The sequence below is a fragment of the Nerophis lumbriciformis genome, linkage group LG27 (assembly GCF_033978685.3).
Source record: "Nerophis lumbriciformis linkage group LG27, RoL_Nlum_v2.1, whole genome shotgun sequence".
Taxonomy (NCBI): Eukaryota; Metazoa; Chordata; class Actinopteri; order Syngnathiformes; family Syngnathidae; genus Nerophis; species Nerophis lumbriciformis.
The window spans coordinates 17,735,070-17,757,500 of NC_084574.2; the positions used below are offsets into that span (position 1 = coordinate 17,735,070).

The 22,431-nt window shown below is 38.9% G+C and overlaps 1 protein-coding gene across 3 annotated transcripts in view; it reads right to left on the minus strand.

The window, feature by feature from the left end:
• Window positions 1–701: 701 nt before the first annotated feature.
• Window positions 702–22,431, minus strand: part of add3a (adducin 3 (gamma) a) — a 357,656-nt gene continuing 335,926 nt past the window's right edge. For all 3 annotated transcript variants that reach the window (XM_061922748.2, XM_061922749.2, XM_061922752.2), the window contains one exon: window positions 702–6,817. In XM_061922748.2, coding sequence (XP_061778732.2) covers window positions 6,567–6,817 — 251 coding nt within the window. In that variant the 3' untranslated portion in view covers window positions 702–6,566. The remainder of the gene's footprint in view (window positions 6,818–22,431) is intronic.

Here is a 22,431-nt window from a genome sequence, read left to right on the forward strand (position 1 = left end):
ACTGATTTCGACACAATCTTAATGATTTAGTTACTTTCTACTGTGTTCCTGATAATGACATACTTTATCTCAAATGAGTGAAGTATCAAAAGTATCAATATTTTGATTTGAGATCAATACTAGAGCATAAGGAACTGGTATCAGCAGTATCGTTATTTCAGTATCGATCCGCACATCACGGATTCATAAGGCCCCATTTGCCTGGGTGGCTCTCCTGTGAAAGGATAGTGGGTGGGGGGAATTAATCATTTTTGCAATACAGTCTGCTGAAAATGATGGAAAGCGCCACTCTACATAGCAACTAACGCTGTGGTGGAAGTCGGAATTGCCGCAAAACACATTTTAAGATATTCAACACTCTACTGCCATCTGGAGGGTAAAGTGGATAGTGCACACCCCAAAAATCGTCACATTTCACGTGTCAGGTAAATCGCGACAAATCTCCTTCCTACTGTAAAATGTTGCTGAACGACATTGTATTGAAAAAATGTTAGGGTTTTTCTTTAGCAAATTTGAATCATGCGAGTAATCATTTGTGATTAATCCGAATTCTAAAATGTGATTAATCTGACTATAATAATAATTTGACAGCCCTAAATATGAAATAATCCCTGCAAATGTATGCATGTGATGGCAATGGTGCAAAATAACATGATCGTGTATGAAATATGCTCAACACGCACACAATAAATGTCAAAAGATGAAAATGAGCTTTTATTTTGGTAAAATACAGTTTATTTGTGAATGTACACGGATTAGCACTACAAGTGGATTAGCATCTCTAGAAGGGGAGGGTTCACAGGTCACAAGGTCGCTTGGCTCATCGTGTCACGCCAAAGCAAATAAACATGTTTTTTTTGTGTGTATGTGGAGGGAGGCTTTTATATGTAACGCAAAGTGCAATGAGACAAAACAGGAAGTAGCAACGTTCAGCTCATCTGAGAGCAATTTGTGCGGGTAAAATGCGTGATAAAGAAAAATACATCGATATAATATTGTGCTCTCTGCAAACTAATGGAGAGTAGATTAAAAAAAAAAAAAGGAGCATGACAAAATAAAGTTCCATTCAGCAGGAGGAGATGGTATGAAAGAGGGATGGAACCATGCTAGTGTCTTCTTTGCCCTTCTCATCTGACATTTATTCTGAAAAAGGTCGCACGAGGCAGGCTTTAAGGAGCCACATGATCAAATTCAACATCACACCTGTAAACTCTTGTTGCGTCGTTACACAGCCTGAGGCTGTCCGTGCAGTCGTGAGGGGTCAACAAGAGGCAGAGACAATTATTTGGCTTAACACACACACTCTCTCACTCACACACACATTTATATAGATTTCTATTTATAAACACACTCTTTACAAATGTCATCACTTCATCGCCACAGAGAATTATTAGGGCCACACCGGGAGAAGAAGCCAGAACTCAGAGAACGATCTTGAAATATTGGGAGTTAAAAATGTATAAAAAGTCAGAATTTAAAAAATATATATATATATATTACAAGAATTATACAGTTTTACAAGATAATGTTGCAATATGTCAGAATTACAAAAATAATATTGCAGGATGAAAGCCTTCATTTTTCGAGCATAAGGTCAAACAAAATATTGTTAGTTGTACTTTTTTGTCAAAATTGTATTAACGAGAACAATAAAATTTATGGGAAAAATTAATAAGAAGAGTAAAAGAAATTGCAAATTTAAAATCAACTTGGATTTATGAGAATAAAGTCTAAATAGTATAATAATAATGTGAAATTTTATAATTTTTCAGTCAAAATATGTCAATAAAAAAACATTTAACTGTACAAGAAATGTCCATTTCCTAAGAACATGCTTGTACTTTTTGTCACATTATGAGAATTAGGCCTTCATAACAATATGAAGAAAAATCACAATACACACAAAAAAAGTTGCAATTTCACAAAAAAATGTTTTCTAATTTTTAGTCAAGTAAAAAAAAAAAAAAAGTTAATAAACCAAAACATTTTAATTAGAAGAATTAGGTGAGAATTTTAAGTAATTAAGAATTAGGTCGGAGGCTATTTTTTAAGAAAAATATATTAATATGATAATAAAAAGTCACATTTTTTTGTCAACATTTTTGCAAATAATAAATTGTAATTTTACATAATAAATTGTAATTTAAGAACTTGTACGAAAAAAAAATGGGGCATTATGAGGGAAAAAAACACCTGAGATGTAAACGTTAATATTGTAAATTTAAAATGTTGAGACACCCAGCAGGCACGAGACATTAAAAAACAACGTTGAGAACTTGTTGAATTGGCAACTCAAACATAACGTTGAAACAACATTCTTATTGACGACGTTTAATCAATGTTGGGTTCTGACCGTCGAAATTTGGTCATTTCCCAACCAACAACGTGGATCCAACGTTAGAAATCAACGTTGTCTCAATTTACAAATGCAAATATTCTGCAACGTTGTTTTAAAGTCGGCTTTAAAGGACAGACCGTATTTTTCGGACTATAAGTCGCAGTTTTTTTCATAGTTTGGCCGGGGGTGCGACTTATACTCAGGAGCGACTTATGTGTGAAATTATTAACACATTACCGTAAAACATCAAATAATATTATTTAGCTCATTCACGTAAGAGACTAGACGTATAAGATTTCATGGGATTTAGCGATTAGGAGTGACAGATTGTTTGGTAAACGTATAGCATGTTCTATATGTTATAGTTATTTGAATGACTCTTACCATAATATGTCACGTTAACATACCAGGCATGTTCTCAGTTGGTTATTTATGCCTCATATAACGTACACTTATTCAGCCTGTTGTTCACTATTCTTTATTTATTTTAAATTGCCTTTCAAATGTCTATTCTTCGTTTTTGTCTTGTCTGAACTTTTTTGAAGCCTCTTTCTTTGCGCATCAAACATGGATATGATCAGCTGGGCTCTCGACGCAATTGACAAAGTCTTTTCGACAAGGAAAAGAGGTTCGGGGGAGCCTGGCTGTCCTGATGGAACCATTGCTGCGGGGTATGTGAGAGACTCCTGGGATAAATGGAGAATCATGTGCCTCTCAGTCCTTTCCATCGAGGACGTGGAAGACATCTACCTATTTGGAACCGTGATCGCGAGGCACCTGCTGATTGGGCTGGGCATTGCTCTGGTGTATCGTCAAATTCGGAAGACGATGGCAGCCACTCAAGGAGCCCAACGGCTGTTCGTCGCAATGGAAGGATTGGGCCGGGCTGTGGGAACACAGACTCTGGCGATTTCTGAACTGAATCGCAAAATGGATCACATCATGGAGAAGTTTGCTGAGAAGGAGAATTGAATTGAATTTGAGAGAAACCAGCATGGACAAATAGAGCAGGCAAGTCATTGTTTTTGACTGCTCGACGAAAACAACATCCTGATCTACGATTTGACTCCCTCGAATGGCCTTGACGCTATCAGGACCAGGCTGTTCTGAAAAACACCCCAGAGGACATCTCAACGATGGACGCTTGTGACCTCCCTTTTTCTCAACAACACCTGGTGTCGAACTTGGAGATTGGCCCCAGTCCACAAAAACATTTCACCATCACACCCAAGTTAATTGGGCATACATGCACGCACCCGCCCCTTCCTCACCGCTTAATTCCTGGGGTTCTGGATGGCTAGTAGCGCTTTATAGCAGCAGGCCGGCCTCCAGGGACCCAAATCCACCCTCCTCTGTTGCGAGTTGTTGTGATTATATGTAACATGTTTATGTGTGCTATGCTACGTGAGGTTTTTTCCCTTGGACTCAGTCTGGACCCCCTCCCAAGGGTCCAGCCTTAGACTGATATATTTTACTCTTTCCCAATATCACCATTTTCCCACTTTTTTTAAGGAGCGCCGTAAGTAAGGCTGAAACGACGCGTCGACGTCATCGATTACGTAAATACGTCGATGCCGTTTTTGTGCGTCGACGCGTCGCATACCGTATTTCCTTGAATAGCCGCTTGAATAGCCGCCGGGGCGCTAATTAATTTAAAATCTCTTCTCACTCCCGCGCTTTCCAAAAGGCGTGGGGTAAATTTAGGACTGCGCTTATAAATTTGAGTGATGTAAGGATACCATCATGCACATTTAATTAAAAAAACAAAAACGTTATTATGGTCTTACCTTTACTTAAGAGTCCATGCACAGCTGCGTCTCATCAAAAGCATCGATAACTTGTTTATAGAAGTCTTCCTTATCTTTCTTCAGTTTTAAAAGTCTCTCTGTCTCGATGGAGATATTCCTTTAAGTATTACCTCCTGCTTCGATTGAAAGTCCAGTTTAGAAAACTGTTTTATTTTAGATATGTAATCCTCCATGTTAAAAGTGCAAACAAACAATCACTGCTCACTCTTGTTGCTTGTTGTCTTCTTCTGCAGCACCGATCTTCTGCAGTACCGGGAGTCGCAAGAAGGATCACTAGCGCCCTCTACCACCAGGAGACGGGAGTCATTTAATGACTCATATTTGACACACGCAGCTACGGTATATTAATAAAACATAACTGCTTACTGTTCTTTTTAGCATATTCAATAGCTTGGACCTTAAATCCTACTGAATAGCTCTTAATCTTCTTCCCTTTCTGTGATTTCAAATTATTGAAATCAGCCTCCTCAATTTTGAAAATGATGACAGGTGAAGTGTCACTCATGACGTGACAAGTTTGACCCGGCGGAAGTTCCAGACATATGCTAATTATTTTGCGAAACGAGTTTGATCCGGCGAAAATTCCAGACATGCGCTAATAAAATTAATATTTTTGCGAAACGAGTTTGATCAGGCGGCGTTAATCCTGAGCCAGCAGTAAGGCCAAGCATGCGCTAATTATTTTTGCGAAACGAGTTTGACCCGGCAGTAATTCGAGGCATGCGAATACTATATACCCGGCGCCAATTCAAGGAAATACGCACTTTTTTGTATTGGATGTTTATCTTTATTTTTGCACATTTTAAAGCAAAATAAGCAATACTTTTACTTTTGAAATGCTTATACTATTGCAGAATATTAAGATTTGCACTGTATGTTTATTTTATATTTGCACATTAAAAAGCAAATAAGCTACTTTTAATTTTGTTAAATGTTAAAAGTTATAAATGTTTACATTGTTACAGAATATTTTGTCATGTTGTTGTCAATGTTGACTGAGTGGCCATACTTCTTTTTTTTTTGTAAATAAAAGCCATGCCTTTTGAAAAAAACTGGCCTACATTTATTTTTTCATCTTCATTTTAAATAAAAAAAAAAAATCGGTAAAAGGAAAAATAGTCTATAGATTAATCGGAAAAAAAATATATCTATAGATTAACCAATTAATCGAAAAAATAATCGATAGAAAAATAATCGTTAGCTGCAGCCTTAGCAGCGTTGGCGGTCCCGTCTTGTCTCCCTGTAACGTATGTCTGCTCTTAGTGGGACTGTGCCGAAAATTAAATTTCAGTTCTTATGTGTCTTGTTCATAAAGCATCTTGAATCTTGATATTGGGTTTTATCAAATAAATTTCCCCCAAAAATGCGACTTATACTCCAGTGCGACTTATATATGTTTTTTTCCTTCTTTATAAAGCATTTTCGGCCGGTGCGACTTATACTCCGAAAAATACGGTAATCAACGTTGTATCAATGTCTTGTGCCTGCTGGGTAGGAACTAATCAGTTCTTTCAGGAACACACTGAAAGAACTGAGCAGAAATTCTGACAAATATTTCAATCTTTTCTTTGAGGTTTCGGCTTTTACTTGACTCAATGATCACGATTTATTCTCGCAAGTGAACAAAAAGTGACTTGTCAGTGTGGCCCTAACATCCCTTGGCGAAACTCAAATGAAAGACTTCGGTTTCCTTCTCCACTTTCCACACCTCGCAGGCGTTGCTACTTGCCGTCCCTTTTACAAACGTCACCAGGAAAAGTGTGGCACGTTCAAAAAAAAAAAATAAAAAAAAATAGACTTACACGTTTCCAGTTATTATCGTATCGTGGAGAGATGTCGTCACTTTGTATTCTCGACTTGACAATATCGTGCGAGGCAACGTGCCGCCAAAAGAGAGAAAGTTGGCGTCTGGAGAATGAGTAGAAAAGGATGTTGACTAAAAAAAAAAAAAAAAAAAAAAAAGTACAATTCATGAGATGACTCAATTTTAGGTTTGTCCTAAAAATGAGAGAAAAATGCTACATAAATATTGAGAGTGTCAACATTACTGTGCTCCTTTTTGCTCCAGTTATGTTACACCTGCAACACATCCAGGGGGGGACTTCCTGTCTCCTCTCAGTGATGGGGGGCCGCGAGGTGAGGGAAAAGCGCCGACAGTGCAGTTTTGTCGCGGCCTGATTGTTTTGACTACCGTGAAATACCGCCAGGGCGATCTAGTTGATAAGGGTCTACGTGAGCTGTAGACCAGGTGGAGCCTGCAAAGAGCCCACTTCCTGCCTTCTTTTCATTACAAACCGATCCAATCACGTATTCTGCTCTTTTGCGTATAAAACCTTTAAAAAAAAAAACCAACAGGACAGGAAAACGTAGACAACGTAAAAGACAACACAAAACAATTGAAAAAAAAAAGATCTAATCACTCAGGCCTCCGCCTTCTCTTTCTTTTTGTTCTTCTTCAGGAAGGACGGCGTGCGGAACTTCTTCTTCTTCTTGCCGTTGGGCGACTTGGAGGGCGAGCTCTCCTGGGACAGAACCTCCTCGATCTTCTCGCCCGGGCGCACCGTGATCGCCACGCCGTCCACGCCGCCGTGGAGCTGGCCGACGCGCTCGGACGGCTCGTGGTCTGCGTGGCAGTGGTTGTCTTTGCCGTTCGTCAGGCCCGAGTGGTTGGCTGTGAAGAGAAGAAGAAGAAGTGGAAGACATGTTATTCCTTTTCTGCCATTTTCTCTGGCAAGTTAGGCAAAAAAGTGCTTACGTCTGAAATGAAGGCGGAATCATTACTAATAGGGCGGACGCTTTTTAACGGTGTGAATGTCGTTGAAATCCATGAAAAAGATGACTCTTTTAAATTTCAAAAGGCAGTAAAATGATGTAGTGTGTGTATGCACGTTACAACAGCTTCTTCTTCCTGTGAATAATAATTCATACATGAAACTTTGTTCCACTTGTTTTTCCCTTGTGGATCAATAAAGTTTGTCTAAGTCTAATTACCCCCTTGATTGGTTTATACAGATTATACAGCTGTATAATTACTCGCCATACAGCAATAGATGACATCTGCCTATTACCTGACACCTGACACGTTAGCTACTTCTCTTTGTTTATAATGTTTATAATGTCTATTTCATACTTGCCAACCCTCCCGAATTTTCCGGGAGACTCCCGAAATTCAGTGCCTCTCCCGAAAACCTCCCGGGACAAATATTCTCCCGAAAATCTCCCGATTTTCAGCCGGAGCTGGAGGCCACGCCCCCTCCAGCTCCATGCGGACCTGAGTGAGGACAGCCTTTTTTCACGACGGGAGGACAACAAGGTGACAAGAACTAAATCATCCAGACTAGAGACAAATTGTAATATTATGTTTATCTTACCTATTTATTAATTTAAAAAAAAACAACAAAAAAAACATTTTTACTATATTTTGCTAAAAACATCACAATTAATTGTATTTTTTCTGACTCCTTATTACATCCAGCCATAGAATTAAAATAAACATATTTGAGATAATTAATTTTATATTATCATAATAATTCATTTAAAATGACCATATTTAATTATTAAAATAATTGCTTGTTTATCAACAACTTTAGCATTTTATTAATTCCATTTTGAAGCTCTCAGAAGCCAAGTTATGTTATATTCCTTAAGATTTATTTATGCAAGTTCGAAGTATCAATTATCCAAAGACAGTTTTGTTTGCATATTTTCAGGATGTAGATATATATATATATATATATATATATATTAGAGATGCGCGGTTTGCGGGCACAACCGCGGAGTCCGCGGATTATCCGCGGATCGGGCGGATGAAATTAAAAAAAATTAGGTTTTATCCGCGGGTCGGGTCAGGCGGTTGAAATTTAAAAAAAAAAGATTTTAAATAGATTCAGGCGGGTGGCAGTTAAACCAATTCGGAAATATATATACATAGTTAAATGTTGTTACCCACATACGAAAAACGAGCAGGCACCTGCAGCATATGCCACAACAGAAGAAAAAAAAAAGAAGAGATGGACACTTTTACGGAGCGGAGAAGGGACGCCTCGCCGGGGTCCGGGACCGAGGCCCCTTCCCCCGAGAGGGCCCCACCGGGAGCCGTAGCTGAGGCGATCCGCGAGAAGGGCCCGACGCACGTCCAGGGTCACCACCGCGCCCACCGCACCGACACCCCGCCTCGTCCGCCTTCGCCGCGGCCGGCGTCACGCGCAGCAGGTAAGCAGCTTACCTGCCCTCCATCCCCGTGGCCGGGGGCTCGTAACAGGGGTCACTCCGCGCGCTCTGCCCGCGCAGCTTACCTGCCCGCGCAGCTTACCTGCCCGCCACCCCTGTTGCCGGGGGCGCGTAACAGGGGTCACTCCGCGCGCAGTGCGCTCACGAAAGGGGTGGGTCTCACCCTGGTTGATATAGACAGCAGGACGGTGGCCATGGAAGTCGGAACCCGCTAAGGAGTGTGTAACAACCCACCTGCAGAATCAACTAGCCCTGAAAATGGATGGCGCTGGAGCGTCGGGCCCATACCCGGCCGTCGCCGGCAGCGAGACGCGCTTGGAGGTGCGCTCAGCGCGGCTCCCATATGATTGCGCACTGGTGTGCGTCTGGGTCGTGACAGCGTGGCACGCGAAAGTCTGTGCTGCATTGGATCAGTCTCCTTTCTTTAACAGGCAAAAGCTTTATAACCTCACTAATGCCTTGCATCGTCTATATTAGATATATAACAACGGGCGGGTGCGGGCGGATGCGGTTCTGATTAAATGTTACATCGGGTGGATGGCGGATGGTTGACGACTTTCTGATGCGGTTGCGGATGAAATAATTGCCTATCCGCGCATCTCTAATATATATATATATATATGTATGAAATACTTGACTTGGTGAATTCTAGCTGTCAATATACTCCCCCCCTCTTAACCACGCCTCCAACCACACCCCAACCCACCCCGACCACGACCCCCACCCTCCACCCCCCCACCTCCCGAAATCGGAGCTCTCAAGATTGGCAAGTATGGTCTATTTTCTATTTCCTGCTGGATCTACTCTCTATTTTATGCTGCTGCTGTCACATATACTGTATATACTGTAATATTGTACATGGTCATTGGTATACATTGTATATATATATATGTTATAGACACAATATAATATATCTGTATATATATTATTCTGTACACATATTATGTATATATTCGTATATATGTTAGATTTTTTTAATTTTTTTTTATCGCTATATTAGTCTATTTATACCTGCATTGTCCTTTCCATCCTTACACTTTCCATCATTGTAACTGAGCTACTGTGTTGAACAATTTCCCTTGTGGATCATTAAAGTTTGTCTAAGTCTAAGTCTAAGTCTAAGTCTTTATAGTCCTCTGCGTGACTTGCAATCCTCTTCCAAAACACTAGAGGACAGTGTTTTACTGAATGAGTTTAGCTTCTCGTGTGTAGTATTCTGAAGTAGAGATGTCCGATAATATCGGCCTGCCGATATTATCGGACGATATATGCTTTAAAATGTAATATCGGAAATTATCGGTATCGTTTTTTTTATTATCGGGATCGTTTTTTAAAATTTTTTTTATTAAATCAACATAAAAGACACAAGATACACTTACAATTAGTGCACTAACCCCCCCCCCCCCCCCCCCCCCCCCCCCATTGACACAAAAGGGTTGTTTCTTTCTGTTAGTAATATTCTGGTTCCTACATTATATATCAATATATATCAATACAGTCTGCAAGGGATACAGTCCGTAAGCACACATGATTGTGCGTGCTGCTGGTCCACTAATAGTACTAACCTTTAACAGTTAATTTTACTCATTTTCATTAATTACTAGTTTCTATGTAACTGTTTTTATATTCTTTTACTCTCTTTTTTTTCAAGAAAATGTTTTTAATTTATTTATCTTATTTTATTTATTTATTTATTTTTAAAAAGGACCTTATCTTCACCATACCTGGTTGTCCAAATTAGGCATAATAATGTGTTAATTCCACGACTGTATTTATCGGTATCGGTTGATATCGGTATCGATAATTAAAGAGTTGGACAATATCGGAATATCGGATATCGGCAAAAAGCCATTATCGGACATCCCTAGACTGAAGCGACATCCGCATCGTAACTGGAACTAATCATTTTTATCAACTTCAGATTGTTTTCTTGGTTTAAAAATAGAACAAGCACATTCTGAAATTGTACAAATCATGTTTTTTTTTTTTTACAATTACCTGTTGCGGTTAATAGTATATATACTTTATTTGTCGTTATTTATAGTTTCTGAATAAATTATGTGATAATGTTCATCAGTCAACTCATTGGTGTTAATGTTCAATCTATCAAGATAAAAAAATTATATCAAAAACAGATTATTGTTTGTTATTTATGTAGTTTGATCATTTTCCTCGACTGATGTATTAACATCATGTGGTTTGTTTTGTACATATGTAGCATCATCTACAAAGATACAAATAATTGCTATTGCGACATCTAGTGGACACATTTAGAACAGCAGTTTCTTTCATTCAAAAATTTCCGATTGATTTTTTATACTTAGCAAACTCATCCCGCGGGCCGGATAAAACCTGTTCGCGGGCCTGATCCGGCCCTCGGGCCGTACGTTTGATACCCCTGGGATAGACCTTTATTCATCCCACAAATGGGAAATTACATTGTTGCAGTACAGGTTTTTACATACAGTAACAGAAATCAAACGTTAAAAAAAAATAAATAAATAAAATTAAATACTATGAATTGCACACAAATATATGTATGTATCAGGGGTGTCAAACTCATTTTAGATGGGGGGGCCACATGGAGAAAAATCTACTCCCAAGTGGGCCGGACTAGTAAAATCACGGTACGATAACTTAAAAAAAAAAAAAGACAACTTCATATTGTTTTCTTTGTTTAAAAATGGAACAAGCACATTCTGAAATTGTACAAATCATAATGTTGTTGTTTTTTTTTTACGTTTGACACCCGATTTACCGCATTTTCCGCACTAAAAGGCGCACTGGACTATAAGGCGCACCTTCAATGAATGGCCTATTTTAAAACTTTGTTCATATATAAGGCGCACCGCATTATAAGGCGCATAGAATATACGCTACAGGAGAGGCTGTGGTTACGTTATGCATCCCATAGTTGCGAAACCTGTTGTGGCTCAATATTGGTCCATATATAAGGCGCACCGGATTATAAGGCGCACTGTCAGCTTTTGAGAAAATTGGAGGTTTTTAGGTGCACCTTATAGTGCGGAAAATACGGTACACGGTAATGATTTTAGGCTTGCTTTCTAAAGAGTATCGGCACAATTTGGAACACCCACTTTCAGTTCCAAAATGTGGGCGGGCGTGCGGACGTCGCCCGTAGTTTGTGTTTTGGTAACATATTCATCATGAATCAGGATATTTTCACACATATTTTGAAGGCATTATCAAAAATGTTGGCCAGATGCATTGTTGCAGGGTCTAGCAATACAACTCAAGAATCATTTTCCAAATGATGGGAATATGCGGAAAGTATGGACCTCTCCAGTTAAAATGGGAAACAGCCTGTTTAAATGAAGCTTTAATGTTGTGTGCTAATAAAGTGGCACTTTGTCTTTAACGGCTTGGTGGTGGGATTTTGAAAATCTAACTAAAGTCAGATGTTCCCTGGGACAGATGGAGAAGCCAGTTCTAGTTCGAACTAGGACACGGCGCATGAAAGCTGACTTGATGAGGATTTACAGGCCAACGCGTTCAACGCTGGCCCAGTAAACGTGTCACCCTGCTGGCTTGGATACACAAACGCTGTTACAGCACAGGTGTGAGCTTGTGCTCTGCATGTTTTATAACATGTCAGTGTAAAGGCCCCGGTGACCCGCTGGCCTAAAGAGGCTTTAAAAAGAGGGCAGACTACATCCTCTGTCCGCATGAGAACCTGCTGGCGTCACATCTGCTCGAGTGGGCTGGAAGCCGGTTAGAGAAAGCGAGGCACTGGTGTCTTACCCACTTTATAGCTGGAATCATGAAACATTTTACAGGCATTTTATGCACATTTTAGATTTAGTCATTGTGGCTGTAATCAACGTGACTTTTCCCAAATGTTCTCATCTGGTACAAAGTCCTGCACTTAAGTCCAGTCTCTGGTGTGCATGGACTTGATTACCAGCGCCATTTTCTCTGCAATACTGGCCTCATTACACCGAATTAACAATAAGTCTTTCAAAAAGAATATACAGTATTGTCATTAATATACTATAATTAGTTCCTTTAACCCAGGGGTGTCAAACGTACGGCCCAAGGGGCCGGATCAGGCCCGCGAACAGGTTTTATCCGGCCCGCGGGATGAGTTTGCTAAGTAAAAAAAATAACCTGAAATTTTTGAATGAAAGAAACCGCTGTTCTAAATGTGTCCACTGGATGTCACAATAGCAATTCTTTGTATCTTTATAGATGATGCTACATATGTACAAAATAAACCACATGATGTTAGTACATCAGTCGAGGAAAATGATCAAAATACATAAATAACATACTGTAATTTATCTTGATGGATTGAAAATTAACACCAACACATAATCTATTCAGAAAGTATAAATAACGACAAATAAAGATAGAATACTATTAACCGCAACATGTAAGTGTAAAAAAAACAACAACATTATGATTTGTACAATTTCAGAATGTGCTTGTTCTATTTTTAAACAAAGAAAACAACCGGAAGTTGTCTTTATTTTTAAGTTATCGTGCCGTGATTTTACCAGTCTGGCCTACTTGGGAGTAGATTTTTCTTCATGTGGCCCCCCGATTTAAAAATAGTTTGACACCCCTGCTTTAACCTTAAAAGTTATGTTTTTGCTTTTTAACACTTTCGAAAAGTAAGTCAAATCACTCAAATAAATGATAAATGATAAATGGGTTATACTTGTATAGCGCTTTTCTACCTTCAAGGTACTCAAAGCGCTTTGACACTATTTCCACATTCACCCATTCACACACACATTCACACACTGATGGCGGGAGCTGCCATGCAAGGCGCTAACCAGCAGCCATCAGGAGCAAGGGTGAAGTGTCTTGCCCAAGGACACAACGGACGTGACTAGGATGGTAGAAGGTGGGGATTGAACCCCAGTAACCAGCCAGTTGCAGGGAAACGTGCACTAATTACAAAATAATAGTTATTAATAAGTTAATAAAAGTTATTGGTATCGTTCTTGAGAAGCAGGAAGCTATCTGTGTCGAAGAAAAAACATCTTGCATCCCTAGTTTAATATAAGAAAATTTGGCGATATTAAGTTATTACCTCAATCAAAATATCAAAGAATAAAGAGTTAATTTACTCTATAATTTTGATTTGGAATTGAGCAATTATTTAATTCAGAAAATCCGAAGACATTGAGTTGACATTGTAACATGTCTATTAAAAATACAGTGGGAAAACTAGTTTTTGAGAAGTCTGTGCAACAAAACCCTTTTTTTCCCCCCCAGGTTACATTTCAACCTGAGGAAAAAAAATAGGTTGTCTTAAAAATGATGCATACAACAACTGACCTTGTTTCATCACAACTGTCTGACCCCACAGCGACGGCGTAAAAAATATGGATCCCCTGAGCCAGTGAACTGCTGCGGGTTAATTGTCACGCTCTGTGTGTGTGTGTGTGTGAGTATGTGTGCGTGTGTGTGTGTGTGTGTGTGTATTGTGCCGGGAGGTAAGCTGACAGGAAGTCGATCTGGTGGCATCGTTAATTTACAAGTTACGGAAGAGCTGCTCTATGAGGTAGTCGTGTTGGCGTCACACCTACTGTGATAATCATGCCAATACAAATAGAACAACAAAGAAATAGTTCACACATAAAACATGTATATTATATTGACATACCGTATTTTTCCGAGTATAAGTCGCTCCGGAGTATAAGTCGCACCGGCCGAAAATGCATAATAAAGAAGGAAAAAAAAAACATACATAAGTCGCACTGGAGTATAAGTCGCATTTTTTGGGGAAATTTATTTGATAAAACCCAACACCAAGAATAGACATTTGAAAGGCAATTTAAAATAAATAAAGAATAGTGAACAACAGGCTGAATAAGTGTATGTTATATGAGGCATAAATAACCAACTGAGAACGTGCCTGGTATGTTAACGTAACATATTATGGTAAGAGTCATTCAAATAACTATAACATATAGAACATGCTATACGTTTACCAAACAATCTGTCACTCCTAATCGCTAAATCCCATGAAATCTTATACGTCTAGTCTCTTACGTGAATGAGCTAGATAATATTATTTGATATTTTACCGTAATGTGTTAATAATTTCACACACAAGTCGCTCTTGAGTATAAGTCGCACCCCCGGCCAAACTATGAAAAAAACTGCGACTTATAGTCCGAAAAATACGGTACATGTAACTTTGATATTGGTATCTGATCAATATATACTAGTTCAGTGTTTTTCAACCTTTTTTGAGCCAAGGCACATTTTTTGCGTTGACAAAATCGAGAGGCACACCACCAGCAGAAATCATTAAAAAACGAAACTCAGTCGACAGTAAAAAGTCATCGTCGCAATTGTTGGATATGACTTTAAAGCATAACCAAGCATGCATCACTATAGCTCTTGTCTCAAAGTAGGTGTACTGTCACCACCTGTCACATCACACACTGACTTATTTGGACTTTTTTGCTGTTTTCCTGTGTGTAGTGTTTTACTTCTTGTCTTGCGCTCCTATTTTGGTGTCTTTTTGTCTTTTTTTGGTATTTTCCTGTAGCAGTTTCATGTCTTCCTTTGAGCGATATTTCCCGCATCTACTTTGTTTTAGCAATCAAGAATATTTCAGTTGTTTTTATCCTTCTTTGTTGGGACATTGTTGATTGTCATGTCATGTTCGGATGTACTTTGTGGACGCCGTCTTTGCTCCACAGTAAGTCTTTGCTATCGTCCAGCATTCTGTTTTTGTTTACTTTGTAGCCAGTTCAGTTTTAGTTTAATTCTGCATAACCTTCCCTAACTCACCTTTTGTTTATTTTTTGTTTAAGCATTATACACCCTTTTACCTGCACGCTGTTTACGATATCTACAAAGCAATTAGCTACTGGCTGCCACCTACTGATATGGAAGAGTATTACACGGTTACTCTGCCGAGCTCTAGACAGCACCGACACTCAACAACAACACATCATTTGCAGACTATAATTACTGGTTTGCAAAAAATATTTTTTTACCCCAAATAGGTGACGTTAGATCATCTCCCACGGCACACCAGACTGTATCTCACGGCACACTAGTGTGCCGCGGCACAGTGATTGAAAAACACTGTACTAGTTGATCAACAAAGGGAGTCAGATTCAGGGCACTACGGTGCCTGACTACACCTTTTAAAGATCAACTGGAATAAATAATAGTAACAAATCAACAAATGGTGCTAAAGCAAAGTGTCTTGCACACTGATCTGATTGTATAGGTGATAAAAACAATTATAAATATGAATTTAAACTACTTGCAAATACTGGGAAAATTGCATGTGTTGCCTGTCCCTGCCTCCCAAAATTAGACTTTACCATGAAATATAATAATTTCAATAAATAAGTAATTTAAATTAAATAACTTACTTAAATAAATAAGTTTTCTTTATATAAGTTATCTTCTTCCCACTCCCTTTCAGGCAAAACTGGACCATCATGCTTACATACTGCGCATTACCTTTTGCATTATATTAATTTATATTATTACGTGTTGTTAACCTTGTCCTTTTTTGTTTATGTCATTGCCTGAAATAAATTAATAAATGGAAAAAAAAAATGAAAATGAAAATTTCTCAGAATTTGTTGTGTGTTACTTCTCAATCCAAATATACTTTACGCTCACAATCGTAAAAATTTGCACTTTTTGGGAATTTTACCTATCGTTCACAAGCCTCTAGAGAGACAAGAACACAAATGTCTTTTTTTTATTTTAAAGATGATAAAAAAGGCTTGAAAAATTTGGCTAATAGGAATCACCATTGCAGCCTTTAAAGCCCTTGAAAACAACTTTAAAACCCTCCATCAATGTTTTATATACACACTGCAAGTCTATATAGAATGTAGTAACAGACACGTTCATAACAATATGTAATATTTACAATATTTACCGTATTTTGATCATTTGAATTATCTATGATTTCTTGATGAGGTGGCGACTTGTCCAGGGTGTACCCCGCCTACCACCCAAATGCAGCTGAGATAGGCTCCAGCACCCCCCGCAACCACGAAAGGGACAAGCAGTAGAAAATGGATGGGTGGATGATTTCTTCCGCACTTTTGATTTCTGTTTCCATAGCAGTGCACGTCTGACTTCTGGTAACAAATGCGTGTTCCTACTTCCGGAATCAAACACAAGTGTGTTTTCTAATCATGGCAAACTTGGTAACACAACAAAGACAACTATTTTTGGACAAATGAGGATTTTACAACGTTAAACTTTTGAAGCTAAACATACTGCTGCTTATAGAAGGGAGCACGAAGCAAGAGTGAGATGTAGGAGTGGACGAAAGACGGGAGAGGGGGATGAAAGTGATTTTGACGCTATAAATTTGGAATTTGGAGCCAAGCTATTTCGACATAAATGGAGTGCTTACCCAAAATCAACAGGAAACGTCCCCAGCCAGCTGGACCAAACAGACAACTGTCCTTCGAGTGAGTCACTTTAATATTGATCATGATACACGCCATGCGTGTTATTACAACTACAGTACATACGCTGTCCGGCTAGTTGCGTACAAACAAAACATGACATGTGGGCTAATACTTTACAGATACTGTAATATGATTGTTCAGTTTTTAGTCTGTACAAACTGGTGTTATCTTGCAGTGCTGTGCGTTACAAACTAAAACGCATTCTGTGCTGATTTAGAAGCTAGCTTATCTCTTGCCGTAGTTAGCTTTTGTCATGTCTGTGTGATCATGTTTTGTTTTAATCATGTTCGGTTTTGTTTTTGGACTTTTTGTGCACTTTTTTTGCTTTGTCACTATAGCAACCATTAGTTTTCACCTGTCACGTCACGCACCTGTTTCACGTTTTGAGTCACGCACCTGTTTTCACTAATCGTGTCTGTAGTATTTAAGTTAATTGTTATCAGTTTGTCTTTCTGGCGACATCCCACATTTATGCTCTGCACATTCCTGACACTTGTTTTCATGTCCATCGTTCATGCTGCTCCTTTAGTCCATGCCAAGTAAGTTTTTGTTTATTAATGCCACAGTTAGTGTGTTTCATTGTTCACAGTTTCTGCCTTTGTGCTATAGTCTTTTTGGTTTCATAGTTTGTTCTCCGCCACTGTGCGCGCTTTTCGTTTGTACTTTTTTGATAATAATAAATGATGTACTCACATTCCCGTCTCGCCCGAGCCAACTTTCCGTTGCCTTCTGGAAAAACTAAACCCAAGGACCAAGTCTTGACAGCTTTCATGGCTAATACCGTAGCATGCCGATGTGTTACTACGCTAGAAAAAGAGTTCCCCAGTGTTCGCTCTTACAATAACAATGTCGCTACAGTTTGGTTATTATACAGATTATGGAACGTAAATAAAGTATTGTTGACAGTTTCTGAATGCATTTCTTAAGTGATTTAGTGGTAGAATTCATTGCTCCTATTAGCTGCATTGCTAGCCACCTAGAATGAGCCGATTTTTACATGTTAGAATGCAAAAACAAAAAAAAACCTTTGTCTTCTTGTCTATCTTAATAAATGTGAATGATAGGCAAAATTCCAAAATAAGTGCAGTTCCCCTTTAAGTCATGTCCCAGGGTTTTCACTCAGTCCTGTTACTTTAAAGGGGAACATTATCACCAGACCTATGTAAGCGTCAATATATACCTTGATGTTGCAGAAAAAAGACCATGTATTTTTTTAACCGATTTCCGAACTCTAAATGGGTGAATTTTGGCGAATTAAACGCCTGTCTATTATTCGCTCTCGGAGCGATGACGTCACGTTGGGAAGCAATCCGTCATTTTCTCAAACACATTACAAACACCGAGTCAAATCAGCTCTGTTATTTTCCGTTTTTTCGACTGTTTTCCGTACCTTGGAGACATCATGCCTCGTCGGTGTGTTGTCGGAGGGTGTAACAACACGAACAGGGACGGATTCAAGTTGCACCAGTGGCCCAAAGATGCGAAAGTGGCAAGAAATTGGACGTTTGTTCCGCACACTTTACCGACCAAAGCTATGCTACGACAGAGATGGCAAGAATGTGTGGATATCCTGCGACACTCAAAGCAGATGCATTTCCAACGATAAAGTCAAAGAAATCTGCCGCCAGACCCCCATTGAATCTGCCGGAGTGTGTGAGCAATTCAGGGACAAAGGACCTCGGTAGCACGGCAAGCAATGGCGGCAGTTTGTTCCCGCAGACGAGCGAGCTAAACCCCCTGGATGTCTTGGCTCACACCTTCCCTTATGCCACCGAAGATGATCAAGAGAAGAATATCGACCCTAGCTTCCCTGACCTGCTGACATCAACTCCAAGCGGATGAGGGTATGTCTACAGAATATATTAATTGATGAAAATTGGGCTGTCTGCACACTCAAAGTGCATGTTGTTGCCAAATGTATTTCATATGCTGTAAACCTAGTTCATAGTTGTTAGTTTCCTTTAATGCCAAACAAACACATACCAATCGTTGGTTAGACGGCGATCGCCAAATTCGTCCTCGCTTTCTTCCGTGTCGCTGGCTGTCGTGTCGTTTTCGTCGGTTTTGCTTGCATACAGTTCAAACCGATATGGCTCAATAGCTTCAGTTTCTTCTTCAATTTCATTTTCGCTACCTGCCTCCACACTACAACCATCCGTTTCAATACATGCGTAATCTGTTGTATCGCTTAAGCCGCTGAAATCCGAGTCTGAATCCGAGCTAATGTCGCTATAGCTTGCTGTTCTATGCGCCATGTTTGTTTGTGTTGGCATCACTATGTGACGTCACAGGAAAATGGACGGGTGTATATAACGATGGTTAAAATCAGGCACTTTGAAGCTTTTTTTAGGGATATTGCGTGATGGGCAAAATTTTGAAAACAACTTCGAAAAATAAAATAAGCCACTGGGAACTGATTTTTAATGGTTTTAACCCTTCTGAAATTGTGATAATGTTCCCCTTTAACGCAAGGGTGTTCAAACTTATTCTAACGACGACTTTGACACATTTTGTACATTGAAGATATGAAAAGCAAATCAATGTTCATCTGTATATGCTAAACTACAGTAGGGAAGGGATTCATATATATGACGGATAACGCCACTCTACAAAGCAACTGATGCTGTGGTCAAAGTTAGAATTGCCACCAAACACATTTTTAAGATGTTCAACATTCTGGCGGGTTATGCGGATAGTGCACCCCCCTAATTCCTCACGTTTCACCTGTCAGGTAATAATTTTCCATCCTATTGTATTTGAAAAACAATTGTTATCTAAATTTGCTCCTATCGGTGATAAAGCAAACCGTTGTCATTGTTACAGTTTATCAATAATCAATAAGTAATTTATGTTCAGAACATGTCGAGGGCTAATAAAAAAAAAAATGCTGCGGGACACCTCTGCTTCAATGCATTACTATATGTGGCTATAGTTCATGGATTTTCTAATTGTATGCTAAAATTTGCTTTTATGCTAAAAAAAAAAAATCCCTCTTTATTATAGTGTGATCTTCAGATTAGAAACCTTGTATAAAATGAAATAAATTTGCTTGAGATACCAAACGAAGGTTAAAGAGGAACACTCATGCTAGGGCCTCACAAAAAAAAGAAGACATAAAACAATTAAAAAAAAAAAAATGAATAAACCAAAACAAGGCATTCTCTTCTTCAGGTAAATTGCCTTTAATATCCCGATTAGGCAGATTAAAGGTACATAAAGACATGCGGTAGTAAATATTGAAGGCATTTCAACTGAAGAAGAAAATGCTTTAGTTTTATCGCAGTTTTGTACACATTTTGAGTAGTTTAATATGTAACGTCAGATTTAGAGTTGGAAAAAGAAACAGACATTTTAAGTTCATATTAAAAGAGTGTGATATTGTAAGGCCATTTGTGCTGATATTGTTTACATCATTGCAGTGACTCTCAAACTGTGGTACGACAAAGAAGTCAGTAAAAATGTACAGTATATTGAGTTTCATTGTTTTTGATGTTTGTGCATTGTGTGTAAATATTAAACATACTTGTTAAATAAAACCTCTGCCTTTGTTTTAATTTTAATACTTCGGCCTACTACGCTACTGTATTTTAATGTTGGTCATTACGGTGGTACTTGGAGAGAAAAGTTTGAGAACCACTGCATCATTGCATTAAATGTACAAAACCCAAAACCAGTGAAGTTGGCACGTTGTGTAAATGGTAAATAAAAACAGAATACAATGATTTGCTTATGCTTTTCAACCTATATTCAATTGAGTAGACTGCAAAGACAAGATCATTAATGTTTGAACTGGAAAACGTTATTTTTTGCAAATATTAGCTCATTTGGAATTTTATGCCTGCAACATGTTTCAAAAAAGCTGGCACAAGTGGCAAAAAAGACTGAGAAAGTTGAGGAATGCTCATCAAACACTTATTCGGAACATCCCACAGGTGAACAGGCTAATTGGGAACAGGTGGGTGCCATGATAGGGTATAAAAGCAGCTTCCATGAAATGCTCAGTCATTCACAAACAAGGTTGGGGCGAGGGTCACCACTTTGTGAACAAATGCGTGAGCAAATTGTCTAGCACTTTAAGAACAACATTTCTCAACGAGCTATTGCAAGCAATTTAGGGATTTCACCATCTACGGTCTGTAATATCATCAAAAGGTTCAGAGAATCTGGAGAAATAACTGCACGTAAGCGATGATATTACGGACCTTCAATCCCTCAGGCGGTACTGCATCAAAAAGCCACATCAGTGTGTAAAGGATATCACCACATGGGCTCAGGAACACTTCAGAAAACCACTGTCAGTAACTACAGTTGGTCGCTACATCTGTAAGTGCAAGTTAAAACTCTACTACGCAAAGCCATTTATCAACAACACCCAGAAACACCGCCGGCTTTGCTAGGACCGAGCTCATCTAAAATGGACTGATACAAAGTGGAAAAGTGTTCTGTAGTATTGACGAGTCCACATTTCAAATTGTTTTTGGAAACCGTGGAAGTCGTGTCCTCCGGAACAAAGATGAACAGAACCATCCGGATTGTTATAGGCGCAAAGTTCAAAAACCAGCATCTGTGAGGGTATGGGGGTGTATTAATGCTCAAGGCATGGGTAACTTACACATCTGTGAAGGCACCATTATTGTATTGTTGCCATTAAGTTGTAAGTTAATGATTATATGCAAAAAACAATTAAGTTTCTCAGGTCAAACATTAAATATCTTGTCTTTGCAGTTTATACCAGGGGTCGGCAACCCGCGGCTCTAGAGCCTCTTTAGCGCCACCCTAGTGGCTCCCTGGAGCTTTTTCAAAGATGTATGAAAAATGGAAAAAGATGAGGGGAAATTTTTTTTTTTTTTTGTTTTAATATGGTTTCTGTAGGAGGCCAAACATGACACAAACCTCCCTAATTGTTATAAATCCCACTGTTTATATTAAACATGCTTCACTGATTCGAGTATTTGGCGAGCGCCGTTTTGTCCTACTAATTTTGGCGGTCCTTGAACTCACCGTAGTTTGTTTACATGTATAACTTTCTAGGACGTGTTTTATGCCACTTCTTTTTCTGTCTCATTTTGTCCACCAAACTTTTAACGTTGTGCATGAATGCACAAAGGTGAGTTTTGTTGATGTTATTGACTTGTGGGGAGTGCTAATCGGGCATATTTGGTCACTGCATGACTGCAAGCTAATCGATGCTAACATGCTATTTAGGCTAGCTATATGTACATATTGCATCATAATGCCTCGTTTGTAGCTATATTTGAGCTCATTTAGTTTTCTTTAAGTCCTCTTAATTCAATTTATATCTCATGACACACTATCTGTATGTAATATGGCTTTTAATTTTTTGCGGCTCCAGACAGATTTGTTTTTGTATTTTTGGTCCAATATGGCTCTTTCAACATTTTGGGTTGCCGACCCCTGCTCTATTCAATTGAATGTAAGTTGAAAAGGATTTGCAAATCATTGTATTCTGTTTTTATTTACGATTTACACAACGTGCCAACTTCACTGGTTTGGGGTTTTGCATATGTTAATGTGTTGTACTGCTTCTGACCAACATAACTGATATTAGATTGTATTTATTTTGTGTTGTCTTGGCCCAATGAGTGATGGCCAACAACAG